The 25,437-nt window shown below is 40.6% G+C and overlaps 1 protein-coding gene across 2 annotated transcripts in view; it reads right to left on the bottom strand.

Moving 5' to 3' along the window:
- LOC145360527 (salivary plasminogen activator beta-like) overlaps window positions 1–19,347 on the bottom strand; it is a 28,162-nt gene extending 8,815 nt beyond the window's left edge. The window contains exons 1-8 of one of the 2 annotated variants that reach the window (XM_080215792.1): window positions 19,244–19,347; window positions 14,401–14,487; window positions 11,353–11,404; window positions 9,960–10,085; window positions 8,434–8,544; window positions 6,410–6,584; window positions 5,505–5,596; window positions 4,636–4,828 (exon numbers count right to left, since the gene is read on the bottom strand). In XM_080215792.1, the coding sequence (XP_080071918.1) occupies window positions 4,636–4,828; window positions 5,505–5,596; window positions 6,410–6,584; window positions 8,434–8,544; window positions 9,960–10,085; window positions 11,353–11,404; window positions 14,401–14,454 (803 nt within the window). In that variant the 5' untranslated portion in view covers window positions 14,455–14,487; window positions 19,244–19,347. Of the gene's footprint in view, window positions 1–4,635; window positions 4,829–5,504; window positions 5,597–6,409; window positions 6,585–8,433; window positions 8,545–9,959; window positions 10,086–11,352; window positions 11,405–14,400; window positions 14,833–19,243 lie in introns of those variants that run through there. The other variant, XM_080215793.1, reaches the window with a different exon arrangement.
- Window positions 19,348–25,437: the final 6,090 nt, after the last annotated feature.

Here is a 25,437-nt window from a genome sequence, read left to right as displayed (position 1 = left end):
GTATCTTCTTCCTCAGTCGTGGTTTTCTACCCACTGTGGTTGACAGGGCTCTCAATTGCATCCAACAAATCCCCTGGGCCACCGCTCTCACCCCCTCCCAGAACCAGGATAGGATTCCCCCTTGTCCTAAGTCTTCACATTCAAAGAATCATTCTCCACCATTTCTGCCAACTCCAGTATGATGCCACTATTCAACACATCTCCCCCTCAGCACCCCCTGTCAGCATTCCACAGGAACTGTTCTCTCTGGGACACCCTAGTCCACTCCATCACACCTAACACCTCATCCCCCGCCCATGACACCTTCCCCTTTACCTCCTCTCTGCTCACCGTCCTAGGTCCTAAACACGCCTTTCAGGTGAAACAGCATTTCACATGGACCCCTTCAATCTGGTCTATTGCATTTGCTGCTTCCAACGCAGCCTACATCAAAGAGACCAAATGCAGACTGGGTGACTGCTTTGCTGAACACTTTAGTCCATCTGTAAGTAGGACCCAGGCCTTCCTGTCACTGGCCACTTCAACACACCACTCTGCTCTCCAGTCCACATGTCTGTCCTTGGCCTTTTGCAATGTTCTAGCGAATCCCAACACAAACAGGAGGAATATTCAGACTGGGCACTTTACAGCCTTCCAGGCTGAACATTGAGTTCAACAACTTCAGAGCATGAACTCTCCCCTCCACCTTCACCCCATTTCCATTTTAATTCATTGCATTCATCCATTTTATCATGCTTCTTTCTCATTTCCATTCTTCCAGTTTTCCATTCCAACTCTCCTCCTTGCTCCCTCCCCACCTTTTCAGGGTAATTGCCAACAGTCCCTATACATCTGTACCTTTGTTCTGCCATACCCTCATTTACATTCCCTTCATCCCATTTCACCCACCCACCCTCAGTATAAATCTCCGCTGCTTCTCTTTGCTCTGACGAAGGGTCATCTAGACTTGAAATATTAGCTCTATTCTCTCCCCACAGATGCCGTCAGATAGCTGAGATTTTCCAGCATTTTCTGTTTTTGTTTCAGATTCCAGTATCTACAGTACTTTATATTATTGCACTGCCTGGGCTTCACTGGAGCATTGCAACAGGCATAGGAAGGACATGTGGGCATTAGAGCAAGATGCTGAATTAAAATGACAAGCTTGCAAGTCATGCTCGCAGACCAAGTGAAGGTGTTCTGCAGAGCAGTCACTCAGTGAGGATACACAGCAAAAGATGGGGTCAAAGGGACAGGAAGGTATGGAGGGTCCTGGGTGGGATTGCTGTCAGCAAGTTTTGGAGCTTGTGTTCCACCTAAAAGAAAAAACTTCTTGTTAAGGCATCAGATGAGAAAAATAGAATGGAACTCAGAATGAGGACAACTTTGAGGGCGAGTTGCTGCTTCTGGAGAGAAAGGTCAAGTGCATACATATGGTGGCATGTGGCACTGAGTGTGGATCTCAGAACATGGTGAGAACAGCAGTCTTCAATTTGCTTTATTGGATTTGCTGCTCCCACTCAGTCTCCTCTACATTGGGGATGACCACTTTGCACAGCACCTTTGCTCAGTCCACAAGCATGAGCCCAACCTTGCCAATTTAACTCAGCACTCACTCTTATGATCATACTTATGTCCACCACGAATAAACAGTTTATAAAAATATGTTTAAAACAAATACACAGACATTTAAGTGGGTCTTCTTATAACACTGTACACTATGAGCCAATATCAAGCGTAATCATTGGGTTAAGTTCACAGAATAGGGGGAGCAGATCTGATATATATTAATTTACAGTTGAGCTTCTGAATCAGCATCATGGAGACTGTAGAAGAAAATCTGACTTTCCAACGATTTCAAATTCATTGCTGACGTGACGATCCAATCCATTTTATCTCAATCAGATAATTGTCAGAAGAAGTAGATGGTTCTGCCCATTTGCAGGGGTGTTGTCAGCTTTCAAAACTGACTTAGCTTTATTTTGAAAATTGCACTAAAACTACTACCAGGAATGAAGTGGTGTGAGAAATATGAAGTAACTGTCAACTTCAAGGAGAAAGTTTCTGCCCTGGGCTATAATCCAAAATGTAAAAGTATCATTCTTTCAAGTCAAAGTTAAAGGACAATAAAGCAAACTTGATCATAACAGCATAGATTAAGACAATTTAACAACTCAAACCAAATTTTATATCAACTCATTGTCATGCCATATTTTTGGAGGGAGAAAGAAATATACCCACAATGACCCTGATGTTCAGGTTACAAGGGGAAGTTCTTTTATGAAAGTTGATATGAAGTAGTGTAGGCCAACTTCCAGAAATTTTACAGAGACCAACCACAGAAATAACTGATTTTGCTGAACCTGATAAATATTTCATTACCTCAACAACAAAAAAAATTCCCAGAGAGCACGAGTCAGCAATGTGGAGATGGAATTGTAGCCCTGATTCTCTAGTCAGTTTGGGATCACACACTAATCATGATGTGGGTATGCCGGCGTTGGACTGGTGTAAACACAGTAAAAAGTCTGACAACACCAGGTTTTAGTCCAACCTATTTATTTGATAATATTCTCACAAGCTTTCGAGGGGTTACCCTCTTCGTCAGGTGAATGGAGAGTTCTGGCCTCAGACAGCGCATATAAAGCACAGACAGTTTAGAGATTACTGATTAAAATGCGAATCCTTACACCTAACCTGCTGTTCAAGACCTGAAGTGGCTGATAATGTGAGTGGTAGGAGCACTGATCACAGTTTAAAGAGATGTGTATTGTCTCCAGACAGTACAGTAAGTGAGGTTTTGCAAACCCAGGCAAGTCACGGGGGTTACAGATAGTGCGACATGAACCCAAGATCCCTGTTGAGACCGTCCTCATGTGTGCGGAACTTGGCTATCAGTCTCTGCTCAGCGACTCTGCGCTGTCGTGTGTTGTGAAGGCCGCCTTGGAGAATGCTTACCCGAAGGTCAGAGGCTGAATGCCCGTGACCACTGAAGTGTTCGCCAACAGGAAGGGAACAGTCTTGCCTGGTGACTGTCGAGCGATGTTCATTCATCCGTTGTCGTAGCGTCTGCATGGTCTCCCCAATGTACCATGCTTCGGGACATCCTTTCTTGCAACGTATCAGGTAGACAATGTTGGCCGAGTTGCAAGAGTATTTACCATGTACCTGGTGGATGGTATTCTCACGTGTGATGATGGTATCCATGTCGATGATCCGGCATGTCTTGCAGAGGTTGCTGTGACAGGGTTGTGTGGTATTGTGGTCACTGTTCTCCTGAAGGCTGGGTAGTTTGCTGCGAACAATGGTCTGTTTGAGGTTGTGTGGTTGTCTGAAAGCAAGAAGTGGGGGTGTGGGGATGGCCCTGGTGAGATGTTCGTCTTCATCAATGATATGTTGAAGACTCCGGAGAAGATGTCGTAGCTTCTCCGCTCCGGGGAAGTACTGGACGACGAAGGGAACTCTGTCCACTGTGTCCCGTGTTTGTCTTCTGAGGAGATCGGTGCGGTTTTTTGCTGTGGCGCATCGAAACTGCCGATCTATGCTCGACTCATAGATCGGCAGTTTCGATGCGCCACAGCAAAAAACCGCACCGATCTCCTCAGAAGACAAACACGGGACACAGTGGACAGAGTTCCCTTCGTCGTCCAGTACTTCCCCGGAGCGGAGAAGCTACGACATCTTCTCCGGAGTCTTCAACATATCATTGATGAAGACGAACATCTCACCAGGGCCATCCCCACACCCCCACTTCTTGCTTTCAGACAACCACACAACCTCAAACAGACCATTGTTCGCAGCAAACTACCCAGCCTTCAGGAGAACAGTGACCACAATACCACACAACCCTGTCACAGCAACCTCTGCAAGACATGCCGGATCATCGACATGGATACCATCATCACACGTGAGAATACCATCCACCAGGTACATGGTAAATACTCTTGCAACTCGGCCAACATTGTCTACCTGATACGTTGCAAGAAAGGATGTCCCGAAGCATGGTACATTGGGGAGACCATGCAGACGCTACGACAACGGATGAATGAACATCGCTCGACAGTCACCAGGCAAGACTGTTCCCTTCCTGTTGGCGAACACTTCAGTGGTCACGGGCATTCAGCCTCTGACCTTCGGGTAAGCATTCTCCAAGGCGGCCTTCACAACACACGACAGCGCAGAGTCGCTGAGCAGAGACTGATAGCCAAGTTCCGCACACATGAGGACGGTCTCAACAGGGATCTTGGGTTCATGTCGCACTATCTGTAACCCCCGTGACTTGCCTGGGTTTGCAAAACCTCACTTACTGTACTGTCTGGAGACAATACACATCTCTTTAAACTGTGATCAGTGCTCCTACCACTCACATTATCAGCCACTTCAGGTCTTGAACAGCAGGTTAGGTGTAAGGATTCGCATTTTAATCAGTAATCTCTAAACTGTCTGTGCTTTATATGCTCTGTCTGAGGCCAGAACTCTCCATTCACCTGACGAAGAGGGTAACCCCTCGAAAGCTTGTGAGAATATTATCAAATAAATAGGTTGGACTAAAACCTGGTGTTGTCAGACTTTTTACTGTGATCACACACTAACACAGATTTGTACATCAGTAAATATGCATAGCTGTGGGCAGAAATGATTGTGAATGTAACCTACCTAGTGTTAATACAGTGTGCAGCTGTCAGAACCCAACAAGGGTGGATCAGACTTCCTCCACATACAAAATATTGCTCCATGGATCGTCTCTCAGTCATGTAGAGTGCTGCTTGCCAGGGGTGAAATTCAATGGTAGCTCGATTTCCTCCAGCAATCTTGTTAATTTTATATTCCCTCTGACCACACTTTGATGCTAGGGAGAGAAATTAATGGGTTAACCCAATCATATTATTTATAACACATGCCTAAATTCAAGTCTACAACCCTTCAGATTGAGAGAGTGAAGGTGGGGGCCTACTAAGAGGAATGGCCAAGGTAGGAGAAATTGTGTTTTAATGAGGCTAATGGTTTCAAAGCTGATGAGGTATGTAGATAAACAGACTGATTTCTAGTTGAGCATTGTAATTAATTGAGGACCAAAGATTAGATAGCGGGTTTCAAAGTGTAGTTATGTGACTTAGTGGAGAATTTATCCCAGGGGCAGTGCAGTGGGAAGTGTGGGTAGAATGGTTTAGCGGGTAGGACAATAAAGGCAAGGATTTTAAATGAGAGGCAAGAGGAATGTATCAAGTGAGGTGGCTGAAGGAGAGCGCCAGATGAATAGTGAGAATGAGTAATGTGTGATTGCCAATTAAGGGGATAGTGTCCATATAAGTATTATACAAGGAGTACATGGCAACCTTCTCCATCCATTCAAATCAAATGTAGAACAGAGCTCAGTATTTTAATGCTTCTCATATTTGAGTAACCAGGCACAACGTAATATCTAATTGTAAAACAAAAATCATGAACTACTTCTCTAGTAAATGTTTTCAAATTAATTGCTATTGGAAAATTGACAAATTAATAGTGATAAAGTTTTCACATACCAACAACCTTTTGGCATTTTGGGATATCACAGTATTCCCATTGCACTGAATCTTGAATGTAACACCAAGGCTTGTTGTCACCATCTGGATTCCTGTACAATAAAAATGTGTAAAAAGCTAGAACAGATTAATAAACTCCTGGTCAACATATAGAGCAAATAGTGAACTCTATTTATCAGACATTAAAAAAAGCAGGATGTGTAGATTATATGAAGTCAGTAGTTGACAGAAAGACAGCACCCTTCAGAGAATAGTTACTGCAAATCTATCATTGTCTTCACATTGACTGAACTGCTGACCATTTCCAGATCTTGCTGGTATTATTTTAGTTTTCTTTCTATCTGCAAAGACATGATTAAATGGGATAGTCCAAAAAAAATGTTAGGAATGCTATTAATTTAAAAACTTCCTGGATCTCCACAAACTGTTGCAAATGTTGTATTTACTTATCTGGGAATGCTGACTCCCATAGGCATTCCTGTATTTAAGAATTTTCACAATTTAATTTGTTTTTCCCTACCCAATCTCCCCTATTCACCCAAGTAAATCGCAGATATAAAAACAAGCAGCTGTGTTTAGTGTTGCCCAGTACTGTGTAACAACCAGCTATTTCAAGTATTTTAGAGGTCTAGTTTTTTTAAATTAAATCACGAGCGCATTGCCCAATTTACTGTCATCCATTATCTTCCAAACCTGGAAGTTGAATTTTCATACTGATATACAGAGATTCAATCGTTCACACTGATTTTAGATTTGGTTTTTAAAAATCCACCAGAAAACCATTGTGGTTCATCTGGCTAGCTTTATTTCAGAGTAATCTCTTCCCTTTTTGACCTGCGCAGAAGTTTGTGATTAAACCATTTCAGAAAAAAAAATTCAAAGTATTATGAAAAGAAAAACTCTACCTGCAGTAGTTATGACTTCCAAGACCCCCATCTGATGCATCATTTCTCCTTGCATTGTGTTGTAAACTAAGAACAGCAGATGAGTCCCATCTCAAGCATTTTGTGCCAGACACCGTGTAGTCCCTTGTCCCTCTGTAATCATTTCCTTTGTCATTTATGCAATTGGATTTACTATCTGGGGGAAAAAAAAGCAAATGCATCAATGATATAACAGAAAACTCAGGTTAGGAAGCATCTGTGGCAAGTTAATGTTCCAGGTCGATGACCCTTCATCAGAGTTGTGACAAGATAGAAATATATTAGGTTTTAAGCAAGTGAATTGGGGCAGGGGGAGGAAGAACAAAAGGGAAAGTCTGCAATAGGGTGGAGGGCAGAAAAGGTTAAATGACAAGAAGTTTCATTGTACAAAAACCAAAGGGAATGGTTATAAGAAAATTGAAGTGGAGCCCAGAAGGCTGTGGAGTGCCAGCAAAGGGTGAGGTGCTATTCCCCAAGTTTGCATTAAGCTTCACTGGAAAACTGTAGTAGGCCAAGGACATAAAAGGTCAGTTTGGGAGCAAAATGGAGAATCAAAATAATGGCAGCATGGTGGTTAGCATTGTTGCTTCAGGCCGGGGTTCAATTCCAGCCTTGGTTGACTGTGTGTGGAGTTTGCACGTTCTCTCCATGTCTGCGTGGGTTAGGTGAATTGACCATGATAAATTGCCCTTTAATGTCAAGGGGGATTAGCAGGGTAAATACGGAGTTTCAGAGATAGGGCCTGGATGGAACAGCTGTTGGTGCAGGTTCAATGGGTTGAATGGCCTCGGCAACAGGAAACTTGGGATCGCGCCTGCAGACTGATTGTTTCGCAGAATACCTCCAGTCATCCAGTCTCGTTTGGTCTATCCAATATAGGAAGAGACCACATCATGAGCAGTGAACACAGTATACCAAATCAAAAGATACACATCACTGTATCTCTAAGGAAGGAGTTTTAGGACCCTAGATGGTAAGAAGAGAGGAGGCACCAATAAATATCAAGATATGAATGTATGAATTTGGCAGCCAATTTCTGTATCTGGACCCATGAAAGGACTATCCCATACTGTGCTTTTACTAATTGGGCAGCGCTTTGTTTAGAATGGTCTGAATGAATGCAAGAAAAGCTGCTATAAAAAACTGTCAATAGTCTGTATCTCATACAAGAAAAATGATAAGTGCAGCACTGCAATCCTTTCTCCATTAAGAAATCTGCAACTATCCAGGAAATGGTTAAATTCAATTTCAAAAGGGAATTGCATAAACATTTGAAAAGAAATCAGGAGGTCTTCTCTTCCAGCTATTGACAGACACAATGTGCAGTAGGATTATGTGAGACTTTCAACTCCACATGTTGTTTTTTCTCCTTTTTAGTTAATTAATTCCATTCTCCCACTTCCTCCAATCCACAACCCTAAATCACTCTGTAACCAACACCACAAAGAGGTGATCTGTCTTGAGGCCCCCGCAAATGCTGCTTTGAACTACTTGAAAAGCGTGCACGGTTGAACTGGTGATAAGCTCACATTAGGGGCTCTCTCATTCTACAAAGGAGGACTCATCCTGTGTATAGCACATTCCCAAAGGGAGATCTGTAATGAGTTATTGAGATAGACTGTGATTCCATACTGATATCTCCACTCTGAATGCCAAGGCATTCAAATTTCCCTTCAAGTCACTTACATTTCTGTAAAATACTTCTTAAAATGATTGAAACAATACTAAAATGACTTGATTTTGCATGCAGTTTCAGCATACACTGATTTTTTAAAGCAGTGCTGCATTGTCTAAGGTACCCTATTTTCAGATACAATATTAAATCAAAGCCCTGTCTGCCTGTACAGCTGGACATAAAGATCCAATGGCACCATGCAAACAGGAGCATGGAAATGCTTTGGTGTTATGGCCAAAATTCCTCCCTCAATCAACATCACTGAACAAAGTTTCATATCATCACTGAGGCTAACTGCAAATTATGGATCAATTGCTGAATGGTAACATACCTATCTCACAGTGTTTACCAAGATATCCCTCAGGGCAGCGACAGATATAATCCTTTGAATACAAAGGTTGTGCACAGCTTCCCCCGTTTAGACACTTATTTTTCCTGCAGTCTGTAAATGAAAAAAGTGACAAGTTAAAAACAAAGTTATCATGAGTTAGTATTTGAAAGAATAGCTCTAGCATTCTCAGGTTGAGAGTTTTGCTGCTGTGGTAGTGCAATTCAGTTCTAAATAAACTTGTACTCATCCTAAACTCTGCTGCCCACATATTAAACTCCCACTAGATCTTGTTCCCCTGTCCCTTCAGTTCTATAACGGTCTGACAATGCCTTGATTTTAAAGTCCCCAAATTTATTTTAAATTGCTCCACAGTCTTGCAATCTCCGTAACCTTCTGCAGCCTTACAAATCTGCCCCTAGTGACTACCTGATTTGAATCACTTCCTCAGCAGGCCTACTTCCTGCTGCTTTGACTTGAAGCACTGCAATCTCCCTTAAATCTTTCTACCTCCTTTAAAATATGTCTTAAAACAGAGCCCTTCAGTTTAGCTTTTGTACATCAGTGGCAAAAATGTGTTTTTTTAAAATTGATTATGCTCTTGGGATGAGTTACAATATTAATAAGTGCTATATGGCAGCAACATCATACATTTATTTAGTGCCTTTAACATCAGGAAGGATCCCAAGGCACAGAGGCATTATATATAAAAACATCACCAAGCCACATAAGGAGCTATTAGGTCATTGACCAAGAGGTTAGGCAAAGAGATAGATTTTAAAGGCTGTCTTAGAGGAAAGCAAGGTAGAGGGACATGTGTCAGGAAGATGTACCAGAGCTTAGGGACCAGGCAAGTAAAGATATGGGCACCAATGGTGGATTAGTTAAAATTGGGGATGCTTAAGAAACCAAAAATAGAGGAGCACAGATATCTCAGTGCTGTACAGCTAGAGGAGATTTCCAAGATTGGTGGCGGGGAGGGAGTGCTATACAACAAGAGGAGATTTCCAAGATGGGGGGGCGGGGGAGTGCTGTACAACTAAAGAAGATTTCTGAGATTTGCAGGGGGAGGGCGGTATGGTTGGTGGACAAGGCCATAGAGGTTTTTAAAAAACAAGGATGAGAATTTTAAAGTGAAGATGTTACTTGAATGACACCCAGCAAAGGTCAGTAAGCGGGGGTGATAGGAGAATGGGACTTGGTGCTAGTCAAGATACTGACAGCAGAGTTCTGGATCACCTCAAGTTCATAGATAATTAAATGTGGGAGACCAGTCAGAATAGTCAACTCTATAGGTGACAAGGGCATAAATGAGGGTTCTATCAGCAAATGAACTGAGACCAGACAAAAGACAGACAATGTTATGGAACTGGAAATAGGCAGTTTAGTGATGGTGTGAAATAAGGTCAGAAACTCTTCCCTGGGTCAAGTGTGGCACTGAGGTTGCAAAGAGACTGGCTTAATCTTAGACTGTTGCTGCTTTATGAGCTAATTACATAAACCAATGGACTTCACGAGAATGATATTACCTGTTGTCAATATTTCATAACACACTGTTCTCCTTTTGCATCTACATTTTTGTATCTTGTTCCTGTGAATTCGCAACCAGGTGTCATTTCTTCTGTGGATTTCAAATGGAGATTCTATACATATACCTGTCAGGGATTCATTGAAACAGTGTTTTTAATATGTGTTAAAAGAATTTCAGAAGGTTAGCCATGATAAAACCACAGTTGAATTGAATATTGCGACCAAGTTACATAGGACAAACTGAATTAACTTAAAAATCTGAAGGTTAGATTTCTATCTTTAATCTGTATGTCAGTTTTGTTGGTTCACAGATGGAGAGATATGCACAAAAGAAAACAGAATATTTAAATATAACAAAATATTAAATGCTGATGATGATGAAGAAAGGTGGAAAAAACTTAGCCTGACTTGCCATTTAGGTGCATCTTAAAACATTAGCAACATTAACAGATGATTTAAGGACATCCTAAAATACTTTACAATCAATTGGGCATTTTGAATGCAAAAAAATCACTGTGGTAACATAGAAAGATACAATGGCAAATTTATGCACAGCTAGGTCCCAGAAACTGGAATGAAAAAAAAAGATCAGATTGTCTGCTTTACATCTTAATTGAGCTAATTATGAAATAAGATGCTAATAAATGATGTTACTCTGGCCTCTGATTCTTCTGCCTCGCCACTGTTTCAGGCTGAACCAAACAATTAGTAACTTATTCAACGCTGAACTGAAGTACTGGCCCAAATACATTTCATCTTAAAAGCCACCAACTTCCTTTTCCATGATATTGTACTCTTCCACAGTGCAAGTCTATACATCATCCAGGTAGGGAGGTGGGGCACTAGATGATAATTAGAAGTGAAAGCCCCAGCTAATGTGGCTGAAGTGTCCAAGAAGATGTTACAACTAGTTCTGTCCTTCACTTCAGAAGTGATTATTGACTGGCGGGCAAACACCCTGAGACAGAGGTTCATGGCTTGGAGGAAGAGGCGGCTGCAGTCAAAACTGGTTGAGCCGCAGAAGAAACCAGACTTGTCTTAAGTTGAGGGGCAGTGAGAGGCACCTCAATCCACTGGGGTGGCAAACAATAACACCAAGCAGCAAGGACCTGGAATGCCATTAATGGTTGTGAGAACACCAAAAGAATGGGTTTCTGAAGCTATAGTGGAGAAACAAATGGCTGCCATGGGGGCAAAAGACTCTTCTGTTTTAAATTCCCGTTCACAAAATGTTTAGTTCAAAGATTGATGAGCTCACATTCAGCAGCCCTACGATCATCTCAGCTGAGACCAGATATTGTTAAATTGAACATGTTTGCTTGACGAAACCTGTTTCAATGTGCCCTATTCTTAACTTTGGAAGGGTGCCAGATGTTTTAAATTGTAGCTTACCTACTCTGCTTGAAATACGTTTATTTCTTTTATACAACAGATTACTCAGAACCTGAAAGAGAGAAAATATTATTCAGGAGAAATCTCTGGAACAGAAGTATTGTAGCCTTTGTTTTAAGTATATCAAGATCAATCACAGTGCTTTAAGCTACTTTAGTGAAATGATATGAAAGAAAGAACATGACATTGTTAACTTTATTTCTGATTCTGTGAAAATAGAAAAAACCTCTTGAATTGCAATTCAAGAGAAACTCCCTTGAATTCCTTGATGACTCAGTCAGTTAATCCCATGAGTAGTGGAGCCATTTTAATCAGTAAATCCTTGGTTTAATTCCAAACCAATGCTGAGTTAACAGCCTTTTACTGGAATATCAATAAAGACACTTATAATTGGATTCAGTGCCTTTGCTTTCAGCAGAGTAAAAGAGGGTGTAAGTCAATCAATCAGGCATCTAGTGAGGACAGATCTCACCATGGAATAACCTGCCAATAGTCCGCACTCAAGTTTTGAGATGAATAATGACCACTGGGTGACATATCAGGGTCTTAGTAGAATCATATATAACAAGGAATAAAGCCCTTTGAGAAAGGGGAATATAAGAGCAGGGAGGCATGTAGAAAGTGCCCAAATGTTTCAAAGAAGTGGAGGCAACATATTAGAATTAACTTGCTGTGACAGACCCAAGATCTATTATTTGAGCTTGGAACATCCATGGCACCCTAGGGCATTGTTCAACATTAGCATGTCAGCCTGGTTCACTAATGAGATCTGACATGATTGATCTGTTATAGGGGCATTGATTGTTCCTGCCCAGTTTCAGATAGTCGTACAAACAATGCGCAAACCACAAGATGGACAAACAGTTGAAAGCTTCCCAGGGGCTGCGTGCTAATAAGTTACGCTGGTTACATTCCAACTGTGGCCTTTTTCAGTTGGGTGTCCCTAAAATCTGTCTGTCTCCATATGAAGTCGATTCTGTTAAATAAAGTACATCTCTTTGGTGAGAAATGGCAATCTCACTTGCCTGTATCAGGCAATCAGAAACTTCATCTATATGGTTTGGAATGTCTGAGATATAGGAGTTGGTATCTGCCCGTGTTACACAAGCGGTTGTTTTAAAAAACCTGTTTAAGAAAAAAGCTGTAATAGAGATGTTGCATAGTAAAACATTAATGCTCAGGGATGCAAGGTCTAGGAGAAAAACAGCTTTGGACAGATGGGTACTGGTGCCTTCACACACAAAAGCAGAAACCAGAGAGGACATTAGAACATAAGAACATAAGAAATAGGAGCAGGAGTAGGCCATCTAGCCCTTCGAGCCTGCCCCGCCATTCAATAAGATCATGGCTGATCTGTCGTGTCTCAGTTCCACATTCCCGCCCTCTCCCCATAACCCTTAATCCCCTTGCCTATCAAAAACCTATCAACCTGCGTCTTAGATATATTTAGCGAGACAGCCTCCACCACTTCAACGGGCAGAAAATTCCAGGGAGTCACCACCCTTTGAGTGAAGAAGTTCCTCCTCAACTCCGTTCTAAACCGCCCCCCCTTTATCTTGAGGCTGTGCCCTCTAGTCCTACTGTCCTTTCTGAGCAGGAAAATCCTCTCCACCTCTATCCTATCCATCCCATTCATCATCTTCATTCTATCTCTTTAGGACAAAAAAAGCAGCATGTGGTAACCTGACATTGGGTTATTAGCTTATTCTTTCTGGGCTGGAAATGTGTGGTCTGAGGATAACAATGAGAACAAGAATGAGAAACCATTAATGGAGAAAAATATAGCAGACTGCATTAAGAAGAAAAAGCCTCTTCGCCTGAGCCTGAAGGAAGCTGAACACAATTAAAATTGCACATTTCATGAATAATGACAAAAGAACTAATACATAGCATCATAGTCAACTCAATGGTAGACATATCCAACCCCTACAGAACAACAATCAATGAAGCCAACAGAACATTGAATGGTGTAACCAAGGAGAATACAAGTAAACTTTACAATGATCTAATCAGACCACATGCTGAATGTTGCATCCAGTTCTGGTCATCAAGGAACAAGATAAACAGTCAGCCAAACATTGGAAACAGTGCAGAGAAGAGCTACAAGGGAACTGGCAGGGCTAGTGAGATTGTGAGAAAAGGCTCAAACTTACAGCCCATAAAACAATATCTGTATAGGACTGTTACGGAGATGCAAAAATTAAACCCAGTTTCTTCAGTGTTCTGATAGATGGACAGGAACTACCTTAAGAAAGTTCTGGGCCTTTAAACTGCAGGAGCAGAATGAGGGATCATTAGTTCAAACTCGAGAAAGGTTGTTTAATGACATATCTGGAAATTATTCTTTGCACAAAGAGTTATCATGATGTTGAATAAACTTCCTGATAGAGCTGTGGAAGCAAAGTTATTTAAGAAACAGCTGGATGCCATGAAGGTACTGGGTGGAGCTGAGAGGTCTAGTTTTATGATCTTCTTAATGACATGAATGTTGTTTGGCTTTTTCATCTGTTGTTAACTTGTGAAAATCTGATTTCTTTTAATAGGCGAATTGCTCCTTTAGAGAGTCTGCACAGGCCAAATGGCCTCCTTCTGTGCTGTAACCATTCTGTCATCGAGTTTTCAGCAGACAAAGCATTTGTCTATTGTCTCATCTACATGAATCAGATTCGGAAGATTAAATAAGGAACTTGATTTGAAATTTGCCTTTTTGTTTCTCTCAGAGGAAGTTCAAGCGTAGGTGAGGCTGACATTGATGTGTTTAGTCATAGCTGAAATTCAAGATTCTTTAAAGCCAATATCACCATGTAAGGAATCGAACTCCAATGTTTTATTGTAACATGTTTGATACAATTGACTATTAATGGACATTTCTTGACATTAATCATAAGATGTCGATAATGTTTATTGATAGTGAAGGGAACTCATGATGCAGATTATGCTGGGAAATACAATTTCAAAAAATGTAAATTCCATGGATGGAACATGATTATTTGGAATTTTTCTTCTGATCAGATCTTTCTGTTTAAACTATTTTGCCTACACACTTACCGTCTCAATGCAAATGCTGAATGACGACAGTAAAATCAAAAGCAGGATCTTCATTTTTTTGTGGGAACTTATTTTCTCAAAGTATTTCTGCAAAGAAAATAAACAAATGGACTTACAAGCAACTGCATGTTAAACATTCCTTGCATTATATGTGGCTGGCTGATTATACAGTACTTTTAAACATATCCTGCTGAACAGATAATAAAACCATCATCATCTGTGTGATAGATAAGAAATATTCCCCCAGGGTTCTTTTTATTTTTCTGGCCAGTTGGTGCAAGGAGGAAAGTTAAGAACAACCTGTATCAATTCAACAGTATTTTAATAGGTTCATTAATTTAAAAAATGGAGCATTCTGATTTCTCCCCAAATGCAATACACAGATGTAGTGATTGTCCACTAATAGTAAAATTATTCACCCAAAATCCTAAACTTGAAGCATTATCATCAATAAAATGCTTTGTCTCTAAATGTTTCGTATTCAATAAATGTGAATAAAATACTGCGTGGTGAGCTGATAAGTATTGTATGAAGTGTTGAGACATTCTCTTCTTTGGCAATGGAATAGAATTTAATCATTTCAGATGTTAAAAAAGGGAAAAAAATTGGTGTGTGTTTATATAGTGACTTTCAAAACTTTGGGGCACCCAAAAGCACTTTGCTGCTAATTAAGTGCTTTTTTGAGATGTAGTCGCTGTTGTAATGTACAGCAAGATTCAACAAACAGCAATGATTTGACCAGATCATCTGTTTCTAGCTATTGGTAGGAAGCAAATGTTGGCAGGACACTGGGCGAACACAAACCAAGGCATCACAGTAAAAATGTGAAACTTAACATGGAAAGTTGTTAACTTCAAAAAGCAATAAGCCCAGTGAGGACAGAATTCTTGATTTAACTCTCAAAATACTCCATTCTGTGTAGGTTATTGAAGAATTCCATAAGGTAAACTTGATGATTTAATGATCCTTTATAATTAAAAACGCAATCTATAAAAGTAACAATAGAGAGATAAAGGGGTCTTGTTGATAAATTTCAGTCATTTGTCAAGAATGTATGATCCAATTTTTTGCACTATCCTCAATTCTTTACATCAAATAGATATCTCAGAATACACGTTTGATCTTTAGTGAAAGGAAACAGCATTCAGTTCCCCCTTTGTAGTTTGTTCTCAGCAATCTTTCAAATTCGTGTCTTGGTTTAAAATATTGTAGAATATAAATATGACAGCATTTTCTCAGCCACCGATCTTATGACTTTTACAGTAGTTCTCTTTATAGAAGTTCAGAATTTCTCATATGTAACCACGCGAGAAAAGAACCACTTCTCCATACTGAGAAGAATTGAAGAACTCGATAGCCAGTCACCCTGCATCACTCTCATATCATTGCCACTTTGGACAAAACCAAGCAACAAGTCATTTTATCTGGTTATTACACTGTTAATACCTCTAAAATGGGGGCAGGCAAAGGAGAAGTTTACTCAAAAATTAAACCTTTTGTTCGTTACAGCTTTCAAGATCAGTCAAACATGTTCAAATGGTGATTATGAAAATAGTATATACAGATGATTGGAATTTTTCTTCATACTGGAAATAGACTTAATGTACATAAAACTATGTATTTCGAAAGAGCTTAGTTTTATGTTTTCACCAACAACAAAGTGCAGCCAAACAAAATAATTGGGACTGATTTCTACAAGGAAATAATTCAAGATATATTTTTTAAAATCAGATTTAAATGATATTGTGAATACAATCCATGTAGTTCCAACATTTTTAGCATAGTTTTTTTTTGATCATCAGTAACTAAGAGCTATAAGCAATTTGGTGAAATTCCTGATCACATTTGTCTGGCCAGAATAGGAGGAGAAAAATTAACTGTCATGTGATTTTATAAATAACGAATTCCCAGTATGAGTTCTTCTGGATCATCAATTCACATTACTTGAGGTGCCTACTGAGGCATATTTACATTTTAAGACCTCTTTCTTTTAAAGGGAGATCTGGCATTTATATTACAAACTCAGAATTTTACTTATTTATTCATGGGATGTGGACACATTTATTGCTATCCCCAATTGCATTTGAGATGAAGCTGAGTAGCTTGCTAGATCATTTCAGAATTAGCCACTTTGCTGTGGTCTGAAGTCATATATATGCCAGACTAGATAAGGACAGTAGATTTTCTTCCCGGAAGGGCTTTAGTAAATCAGATGGCTTAGAAGATAATCCATCAGTTTTGAAGACACAATAGAATGATTGCATCATAAAAAAGGCCAATTGGCCCATCAAGTCTATGCCAGCCCTTTAAAGAGTAATCGAGTCAGTCTCAATCTTGCGTTTTATTCTTTGCAAGTTTATTTTCTTCAAACGTCCATCCAATTTCCTTTTGAAATCTTCGATCGTCCCCAATTCCACCACCTTCATAGACAGCAAGTTCCAGATTATTCTTACTTGTTGCATAAAAATGTACTTCCTCACATTTCTTTTGCATCTCTGGCCAAAACCTTAGATCTGTGTCCCCAAGACCTTGCATCATCAACTAATGGAAAAGTTTTCCTTTGTGTATCTAATCTAAACCTGTCATAACCTTGTACACTTCTATCCTTTCTTCCAAGGAGAATGACCTTGGCTTTTCCAACCTAACATAATAGCTAAAATCCTTCATCTCTCAAACCTTTCCAGTATACCAACTCTGCAATTTCTTAAGGACTCACATCCTTCCTAAAGTGTGGTGATCAGAATTGGACTCAATAATCTAGTCGGGTGTCTAACCTTTTCTCTTGAGGGGCTATAATTCAATGTTTTATCCATTCAAGGAACCAATGAGAAAATTTTGGAAAGAAAAAAGTTAGCACAATATTAAATGTGAATTTTTAAAATCAACCTCAGAAGGAATAACAATAACAATGAAAATGACCATTAAAAAGTGACAAAGCAGAGCTAACCAATTTATGCATTTTCACCTAAGAAGCAGAGCTATCGAGGCAGACCAAGTGTTGGTCACTAGGGAAGAAGTGGGGACCAGGGCTGAGCTAAGGAGTTGGGTTTAACACTGACCTTACATTTGGCTCCCTGTGCTCCTTTAGGGGGCTGGTGCCTGCTCAGGAGAGACAGAAAGAACACAACCAAAGCTGAGGAGAGAATTCACCATGCCTACTCATCTTGATACTGCTCATTGTTCCTCCTTTCTCTCCTGCATTTGCTATTGATAGGCTCACTGATGAGCTCATAAGCAACAAAGAGGTGAGAGAGGCAGCCTGTGATTGGAAGAACAGCTTCTTGCAGATCTGTCACTTCCACTTCCCTATATTTTGAACAAACAGTCCAGGAGCCAGATGGAGAGGTATGACAAGCTGGATCGTGGCCCTGCCCCCATATGTTAGTCAACCCTGCTCTAGACTAACCAGAACTCTACAAAGATTCAGTACCTATATTTATGAAACCCAAGAGCCCACCTATTTTTTTAAATTACTCAATATGTCCTCTACTTTCCAACATTTGTGCACTTGAACCCCCTGGTCCCTCTGTTATTTGATATAAGTTTTGTATTGAACTTTTTATTTATTGAATGTATATTCCCCTTGCGGTTAAGTGTGGTTTCATTCCAAACTCCAAAGATGTGCAGGTTAGGTTGATTGGCTATGCTCAGTGTCAGGGATATTAGCAGGGTAAATGGGGTTACAGGGATAGGGTCTGGATAGGACTGGTGCTGCCTCAATGGATCAAATAACCTCTTTCTGCACTGCAGGGATTCTATGATTCTAACATGTTGGGATTTGAATTAATGTTTGCAGATCATTAGTACGGACCTCTGGATCATTAATCTAACTGCTGTGTAACGATATTCTATATGACTGAAAGCACTTCACAAAAAACTTTCAAAATTTGGACAAATTTAGCAACCAATTGAAAAGTAAGGCCCTGCAAGCAACAAACTCAATTGTATGTTTTGACTGTAAAGAATGTTGCCCAGATCAGCAGAAAAACACCATTTTTTTTGAATAGGAGCATGGGCTTTATTTTACATTAAACAAGCAGAAAATACATTGTTTGACACATCACATCTGTCAATGCAGCAGTCCCTCAGTACTGCGATGAAGAGTTAGCCTAGTTGATAGGAGAATTCATCAAGGTTTCTGACTGGAGCGACACTGGTGGAATTAGTTAATACATTCCAATTTAAAATTGGTTTCTAGTCTGCAATTTATTCCCCAAGGTTATTATTCTTTGATGTTGTTCACCCCTGACTGGTTGTGAGATGAACTCTCTGATAAGAAAGAGTTATTAAGTTAGAGAAGATCACAGGCAGTTGGCCATTGTTCCCTTGCAAATGAAAATCAAACTTGTTACATCCCACAGAATGCACTAGACATATCTTAGAGACAGTTACCCTATCACAATTTAATTATTGAACTCGTCCTTGTGACTTTCTTACAATAATCTACTCTTAGTTCAAAGTCACTGACTAGAAATGAAATCAAGTTCTGAGCAATTAAATTTTATTTCCCTGTGTGGTTTACTTTAAATTATTGCACCAAGTCTGAATTATCAATGAACCAACAGATGATCTAATCAAATGGGAACATGTAATTACCCGTTTTACCAATTGCAACTTTGACTCCAATCCTGAACCTGCCTTGTCCCTCATACAAACATACAGATCAGTCCAACCCCAGTTCTCTGTGAATCCCAACAGCTGTCGAACGCAACTCACTAAGTGAACATCACATGTAACCATTTATTTTCGGGTGCACGGACGGTCATGTTTTCTTGGCGTCGGAATAATCCTGAAAAATACACATTTGGTACAAATAACGAGGCACCGTTTATATATTGCTTACCACGATGTATTTTCAGATTTACAGCGAGACGGTGAAAGCTGATGGGGAGAAGCAGCTCGTTCCTGTTTGCTCCGATCTGCCCTCTGAGGCGAACTCTGCTGTGATTTGCTATTCTTCCTTACTTTATAAAGACTCAGCCACGGAAGTGAATGACAGCTCATCAGCTATTTTGGTGGGAAATCCCAGCCCCCAGGAAATCGGAGGGCTGGTATCGGTCTGACTTCTCATTTCTCCTGGCGCATCACATGCTGAAACTAGCTGATCCTGAAAATACACACAAAAAAATACTTATGAGAAATCAAGCTTTGGTTGCTTTCACACCCTCATTCCGCTGGCATTTATCGATGCTGTTAAAGACCAACGAAGTAATTTGTTCTCTTTGTGATATTGAATGAGAGATAGGTAGTAGCCAGGGGCGATGACTTCAACTGTGAGGAAGGATAATCCAGACTCCAAAGGTTGGCTCTGTTCTCCCTCCACAGATGCTGCCAGACCTGTTGAGATTTTCCAGCATTTTATATTTGTGATTCAGATTCCGGCATCTGCAGTATTTATTTTTAGGATAACTCCACTAGTCTTCCTCGAAAGGTGTTATGGGATCTTCCAAAACAAGCAGATAAGACCTTAGTTTACCACCTCATCCAAAAGATGACCTCCAGAATTCTACCACCCCGCTCATCCCAGGAAACAGAGCGGGTGAGGGGTGGACAATGGGAAGGTCCATTGACCTCAGGCGGAATTTTGCAGTTCTGATTCGAATGAGGCTGTAAAATCCTGCCCTGCATTTAAAAAATCCAGATTTCTAACAGAGTGCAATCTATTTGGGGCAGAATTTTTAAGGATGGATTGGAGAAGACTTGATGGGCTGAATGGCCTCCTCCTACATCATCAGGATTCTGTGGTCGGGACAGAGGAAGGCACCCAGGCATGGCCTGCAACTTCACCCAGCCTTCACCTGACTGACAGGCAGCTATTTTGGTTCCAATGTCATGAAGTGGGACTCGGTAACCCAATAGAATATGGTAAATGGTGATTGTTGAGGTTGTTAAGAGGCAGAAGTGGATCCCTCTCTGAGAACTAGCACTTAACCACTCAAAGAAGAGCACCTCACCTCACAATCTTTAAAAGTTAGTGTGAAGTCGTACCAACTGTACTTCAGCATCCTTCAGTGGTTAAATCAAAATAACTCCCTGTCACTCTCTCTAAAGTCAACGAGTAACAATTTATTTATCTAACTAACAGTGACAAGTTAACTAAATGACTAACAAACCGAATAAAACATGATTTTAATGGAATGTTGTCTAGATAAATACAATTCCCACTTATTAATAAAAAAAAGTTACACTCTAAATTACAACTAGGTTTAGCATCTTCTGAAGTATTCTGGGCTTTCTCTGTTGATTATTCTGTCAGGAACTCCTGTCCTCTTTGGTACCTTCACTAGTGAGATGAGGCTTTGTCTTAAGACACAGATGAGGCTGTTATTCTGGCAAATGGCAGTTGCTTTTTCTGTTTATTATCCCACTGTCCTCCTCTTTTAATCCTGTGATGACATAGCAACATCCCCTACAATCATATTGGTCCCAGGTTGCCAAAACCATCAAATCTAAATACAATAGGTTGTTGGTATCCAAGTGGCTGATTTAAATTGATTGGTTAAATTCAAAAGCCTGTTTGTTGTCTTTGATACAAATGTTTAAGTCTGGGACCCCATATGCAACTGCATTTTTTTGAACTTTTAAAGGGACCATGCAAGACTTTCTCCTCTTAGCATTTCACAGTTTTTCAATAATTTTACAGACACCAAATTCTAACATTCTACTCCTCAGTCTACAATGATTCTACTCAGCTTCACACAAGTTAAACAAGCTATTTATCAATCAGTTTGCAATTTTTTAATGGAGGCATGAGAACCACATATTTTTGTGATTCTATTATAAAAGATCTCAAATTACACCTGTGAGAAGGCGGCAGCGACATAGTGGTGGGTGTGGGTTATAACATAAAGCAGTAAAAAGCTTAGAGAGGTGTTCGTGCAATGGCACACAGATGGCATCATGCAAGTAAAGCTCTCTGAGCAGATGGACAGTGAGAGCTGGGGCTCTGGGAGGTGGAGTGGTGGGAAGGTTGTGAACCTGCAGGGGTCACAGAGCCAGAACATGTTGGGGGGAGGGGAGGATGGGGTGGTGTCCAGGAAGCTAGGCTAGAATACATTACTCAAAAATGGGGATGAGCAACAATGAGGACAGCATCTGGAGCAGCAGAAGCAGATCCTCAGGCATGATGAATGCAGAAATGAGAAGTGATAGGCAACAAAAATGACACTCACTCTCATCATTGAGTGTGCTGTCACCATGATACATCAGAGTGTAACAGTCACAGGAAGCTTCATCTAACCAGGCTGGTGATTTCACACATGCACCCACTTTGAGGATCACTTCAGTGCCCACTGGTCTTGTTGGCCAGTGGTCTTAATAGTCACAAAGACTTTGAATGTCTTCATATAGTTCCAAGAATCAGCAGCTGACCTTGGTGGCATTTCTTGGGCAACGGCACATCATTTTATACAGTAGGTCATTGATGCCCTGTTTTGAGGACAGGGGAATGTATAAATTTCAAAATGGATAGGGAGTAGCAGGCTGAGAAGGAATGGGATTTGCCTCCAGTGCTGCTCTTTAAATGGAGAAGATCATTGATTGAACACATACGGCAATCAAAGCACCATGAGCAGCCAGACAGATTCACCAATAGGTAGGGTTTCAACTCCATAAATATTTCGTGACAACAGCAAGCAATTTATGCAAGTCTGTGTTCATCTCCAAACAATGGAAGGTGCTGCATTTTTTTATTATACCAATAAACATCCATGGATAAAGGAATAAAGGATGTCGCTTTTTAAAATATTCTTCATAAGGTTTGGCAAATTGGCTTGGTCAGCATTTATTGTCCATCCCTAATTGTCCCTGAGAAGGTGGTGGTGAGCTGCCTTCCTGAGCCACTGCAGTCCATGTAATGTACATACACCCTCACTACTGCTGGGAAGAAGATTTTGACCTAGTGACACTAAAGAAATGGTAATATATTTCCACGTCAGGATGGCCTGTAACTTGGAGTGGAACTTGCAGGTGGTGGTGTTTCCATTAAAACTGCTGCCCTTGTCCTTCTAAGTGGTAGAGGTTGTAGGTTGAGAAGGTACAGTTGAAGCACCCTTGGTGAGTTGCTGCAGTGCATCTTGTAAATGGTTCAAACTGTGCCCACTGCGAATTACCAGTGGAGGGAGTGGATGTTTAAGGTGGTAAATGGGGTGCCAATCACATGGGCTACTTTGTTGTAGGTGCCAGCAAGCTTCTTGGATGTTGTTGGAGCTGCACCCATCCACTCCTGACTTGTACCTTGTCAATGGTGGACAGGCTTTGAGGAGTCAGGAGTTCCCAGACTCTAACCTGCTTTTGTAGCCATATTTATATGGGTGGTCCAGTTCAGTTTCCGATCTACAGTGACCTCCCCCCCTCCCAGAGTGTTGACTGTGGGAGATTCAGCATTAGTAATTCCGTTGAATGTCAAGGGGAGATCATTAAGTTCATCCTTTTGGAGAAGGTTATTGCCTGGCACTTGTATGGCATGAATATTATTTGCCACATACCAACACAAGCCTGAATGTTGACCAGATCTTGCTGAATATGGACAGGGATTGCTTTCAGTTTCTGTGGAGTAGAGAATGGTGCTGAGCATTGTGCAATCATCAATGCACTTTCCCATTTCTGACCTTACGATGGAGGGAAAGTCAATGATGGAAAGCAGCTGAAGATGGGTGGGCAAAGAAACTTCTGCAATCATGTCCTGGGACTCAGATGTTTTACCTCCAACAGCCTCAATCTCTGTGTTAGGTTCCACAATACATCTTCTGGGGTACCTTTTGCTTTATCCTACGTACAGAAGCATTTTGCACCCTCAGGCTACTCAGCTATTGGCAGTGGCTGAAAGCCTCATATCTTGGTGTCCCACTGCACACACCTTGTCTAACCCAAGGAGATCACTGAATTGCCTGCAGCACTGGACCACACCCTCTCTCAACACTACATCTACTCACAGAATGAGCCACCTCCACCCATACTTGCTTTCTTTGGCAAGCTGACTTCTTGCCATTCTCAGGGAACAGAAGACTTCTCCCTGCTCCTCCAAAAGAATCTCAATTGAGGAATACAAAGCTCCCAGTGGTAAATAAGTAATATTTTGAACCCACATTGCTGCAATGTGGACAAGAGCTCCACAAGACCTGGAAGAATGGTAATAATTTGACAGTGCAAATTCAATAGCACATACATGTTAAAGTCAGCAGTAAATGGGGGCATCACCTTGAAAGATGCCCTTTGAAGGTGTTTAAAAATAATCTAGTAATGGCAACTCAGTCATGTGTTATCACATTTGTATTTTCATGTATCATTTTGAAGCTTTGTTACTGGTTTTAATTTTTTACATTTTCAGAGCTTAAAGTAAACTTAGAACTGTACTTCATGTTCATCAATCCCAAGTTGAGCATGGAAGTCTCTCCAGCACCAGATCTGTGAACCTACTCTTGATCAACTGTGTCTCTCTTTGTCCAATCTGTATCCCTTCCCTCTCCTAGTAATGATTCATGCCTCTGTCATCATTAGTACCCTGTACTTTGTGGTTTTGGAATTTGTTACCTGCAATGTTTCATACATGAATCATTTCGATGCTGAAAGTTGGTTGAGACGAGCATTGCAGTTGTGTTTTTGATTGTTTCAGTGTTAAAAAGTCAACTGATATTAAATATTCAAAAGTTTGCTTTTTTTGCCAAAGGATTTCACAAGGTAAGTCTCCAACTATTCCAGAGCCTACCAGGTGAAGACAGTCCTAAATTTCTGTCCTCAATGGCCAACCATCTCCTCCAATATTCTACTTCCTTCACTCCTTCCATCCTCACTGTGCTTGTTGTTTGAAGCTTATTGACTTATTCATCTCAAAGAATCAAATAATCTACAAATTAAATCCTCTGTTATTTCAAGGTTCGTCTCATCCATGAAACTCACTTCCCTATAACTCTTTATCCTTATTCCAGTGCTGACGACCCCTGTAAACACTTGAAAAAGACGCCATCCTTTTTCTGAAACAAGCTATAATTTAGTGGTCTACAAATTGTCACTAACTTCTTTCCAAAAATATACTTCATTCATAAAATGTATAGGTATGTTAAATGACCAAAGTTGACATTACATAAAGAGCAAACTAAATCAGTGCCACTCAATACTATGCATTACTCATAACATTTACAATTACAGTTCATATTTATATTATTCGTTGACTCTACGACTCGAACCTTAAGTGGATTCGTGACTTAAACGGATTGTATGCTGCACATGTGCGTTGGTACAATATGGAAGTCCTGAAGCATGAACATGTGCTCTGGTAACACGCCAAGTCTAAACTTCCAATTCAGGTTTGTAAAGATGTCAGTACTGAAGCTCTGAGCTGCAACCTCTTCCTAATATATGTCACTTGCATTGATGATAAGTGAGTATTTGCAGACTTTTTTTTAGATCTAACTGCAGTGAGTAGAGGTTGGATGGGTCAATTTGTTAGTAAATGTTTTAAAAGATGTTTAACATATATGTAATGCAGAGAAAATGAAGAAAAGATTTTAAAAAGTTTTTATAACTTGGCATAAGAACAAAGAAAATTAGAGCACAGGAACAGGCCCTTCGGCCTTCCATGCCTGCACTGACCATGCTGCCTGTCATAACAGTAAAAGTGTGTTCACACATAACAGGTGTTATTGTCTGGAATCATAGATTCCCTACAGTGCTGAAGGAGGCCATTCAGCCCATCGAGTTTGCACCAACTGACAGCATCTTACCCAGGCCCACCTTCTGCCCTAGCTCTGTAACTCCACACACTTATCCTGCTAATCCCCCGAATGAATACTTCTTTGGACACTAAGGGTAATTTAGCATGGCCAATCTCCACAACCTGCACATCTTGGGACTGTGGGTGGAAACAAGAGCACCTGAAGGAAACCCATGCAGACAGTCACCCAAGACTGGAATTTAACCTGGGTCTCTGGCAGTGTGAGGCAACAATGCTAACCACTGTGCCACCAGCTAAAATCCATTTTTTGATCCCAATTTTAAGAGCCTGCTTGATGCAATTGTGATCCTTAGAAACCTCTTAAC

The sequence above is a fragment of the Carcharhinus amblyrhynchos genome, chromosome 31 (assembly GCF_965287045.1).
Source record: "Carcharhinus amblyrhynchos chromosome 31, sCarAmb.v2.hapA, whole genome shotgun sequence".
NCBI lineage: Eukaryota > Metazoa > Chordata > Chondrichthyes > Carcharhiniformes > Carcharhinidae > Carcharhinus > Carcharhinus amblyrhynchos.
This window is presented reverse-complemented; position numbering and strand designations above follow the sequence as displayed.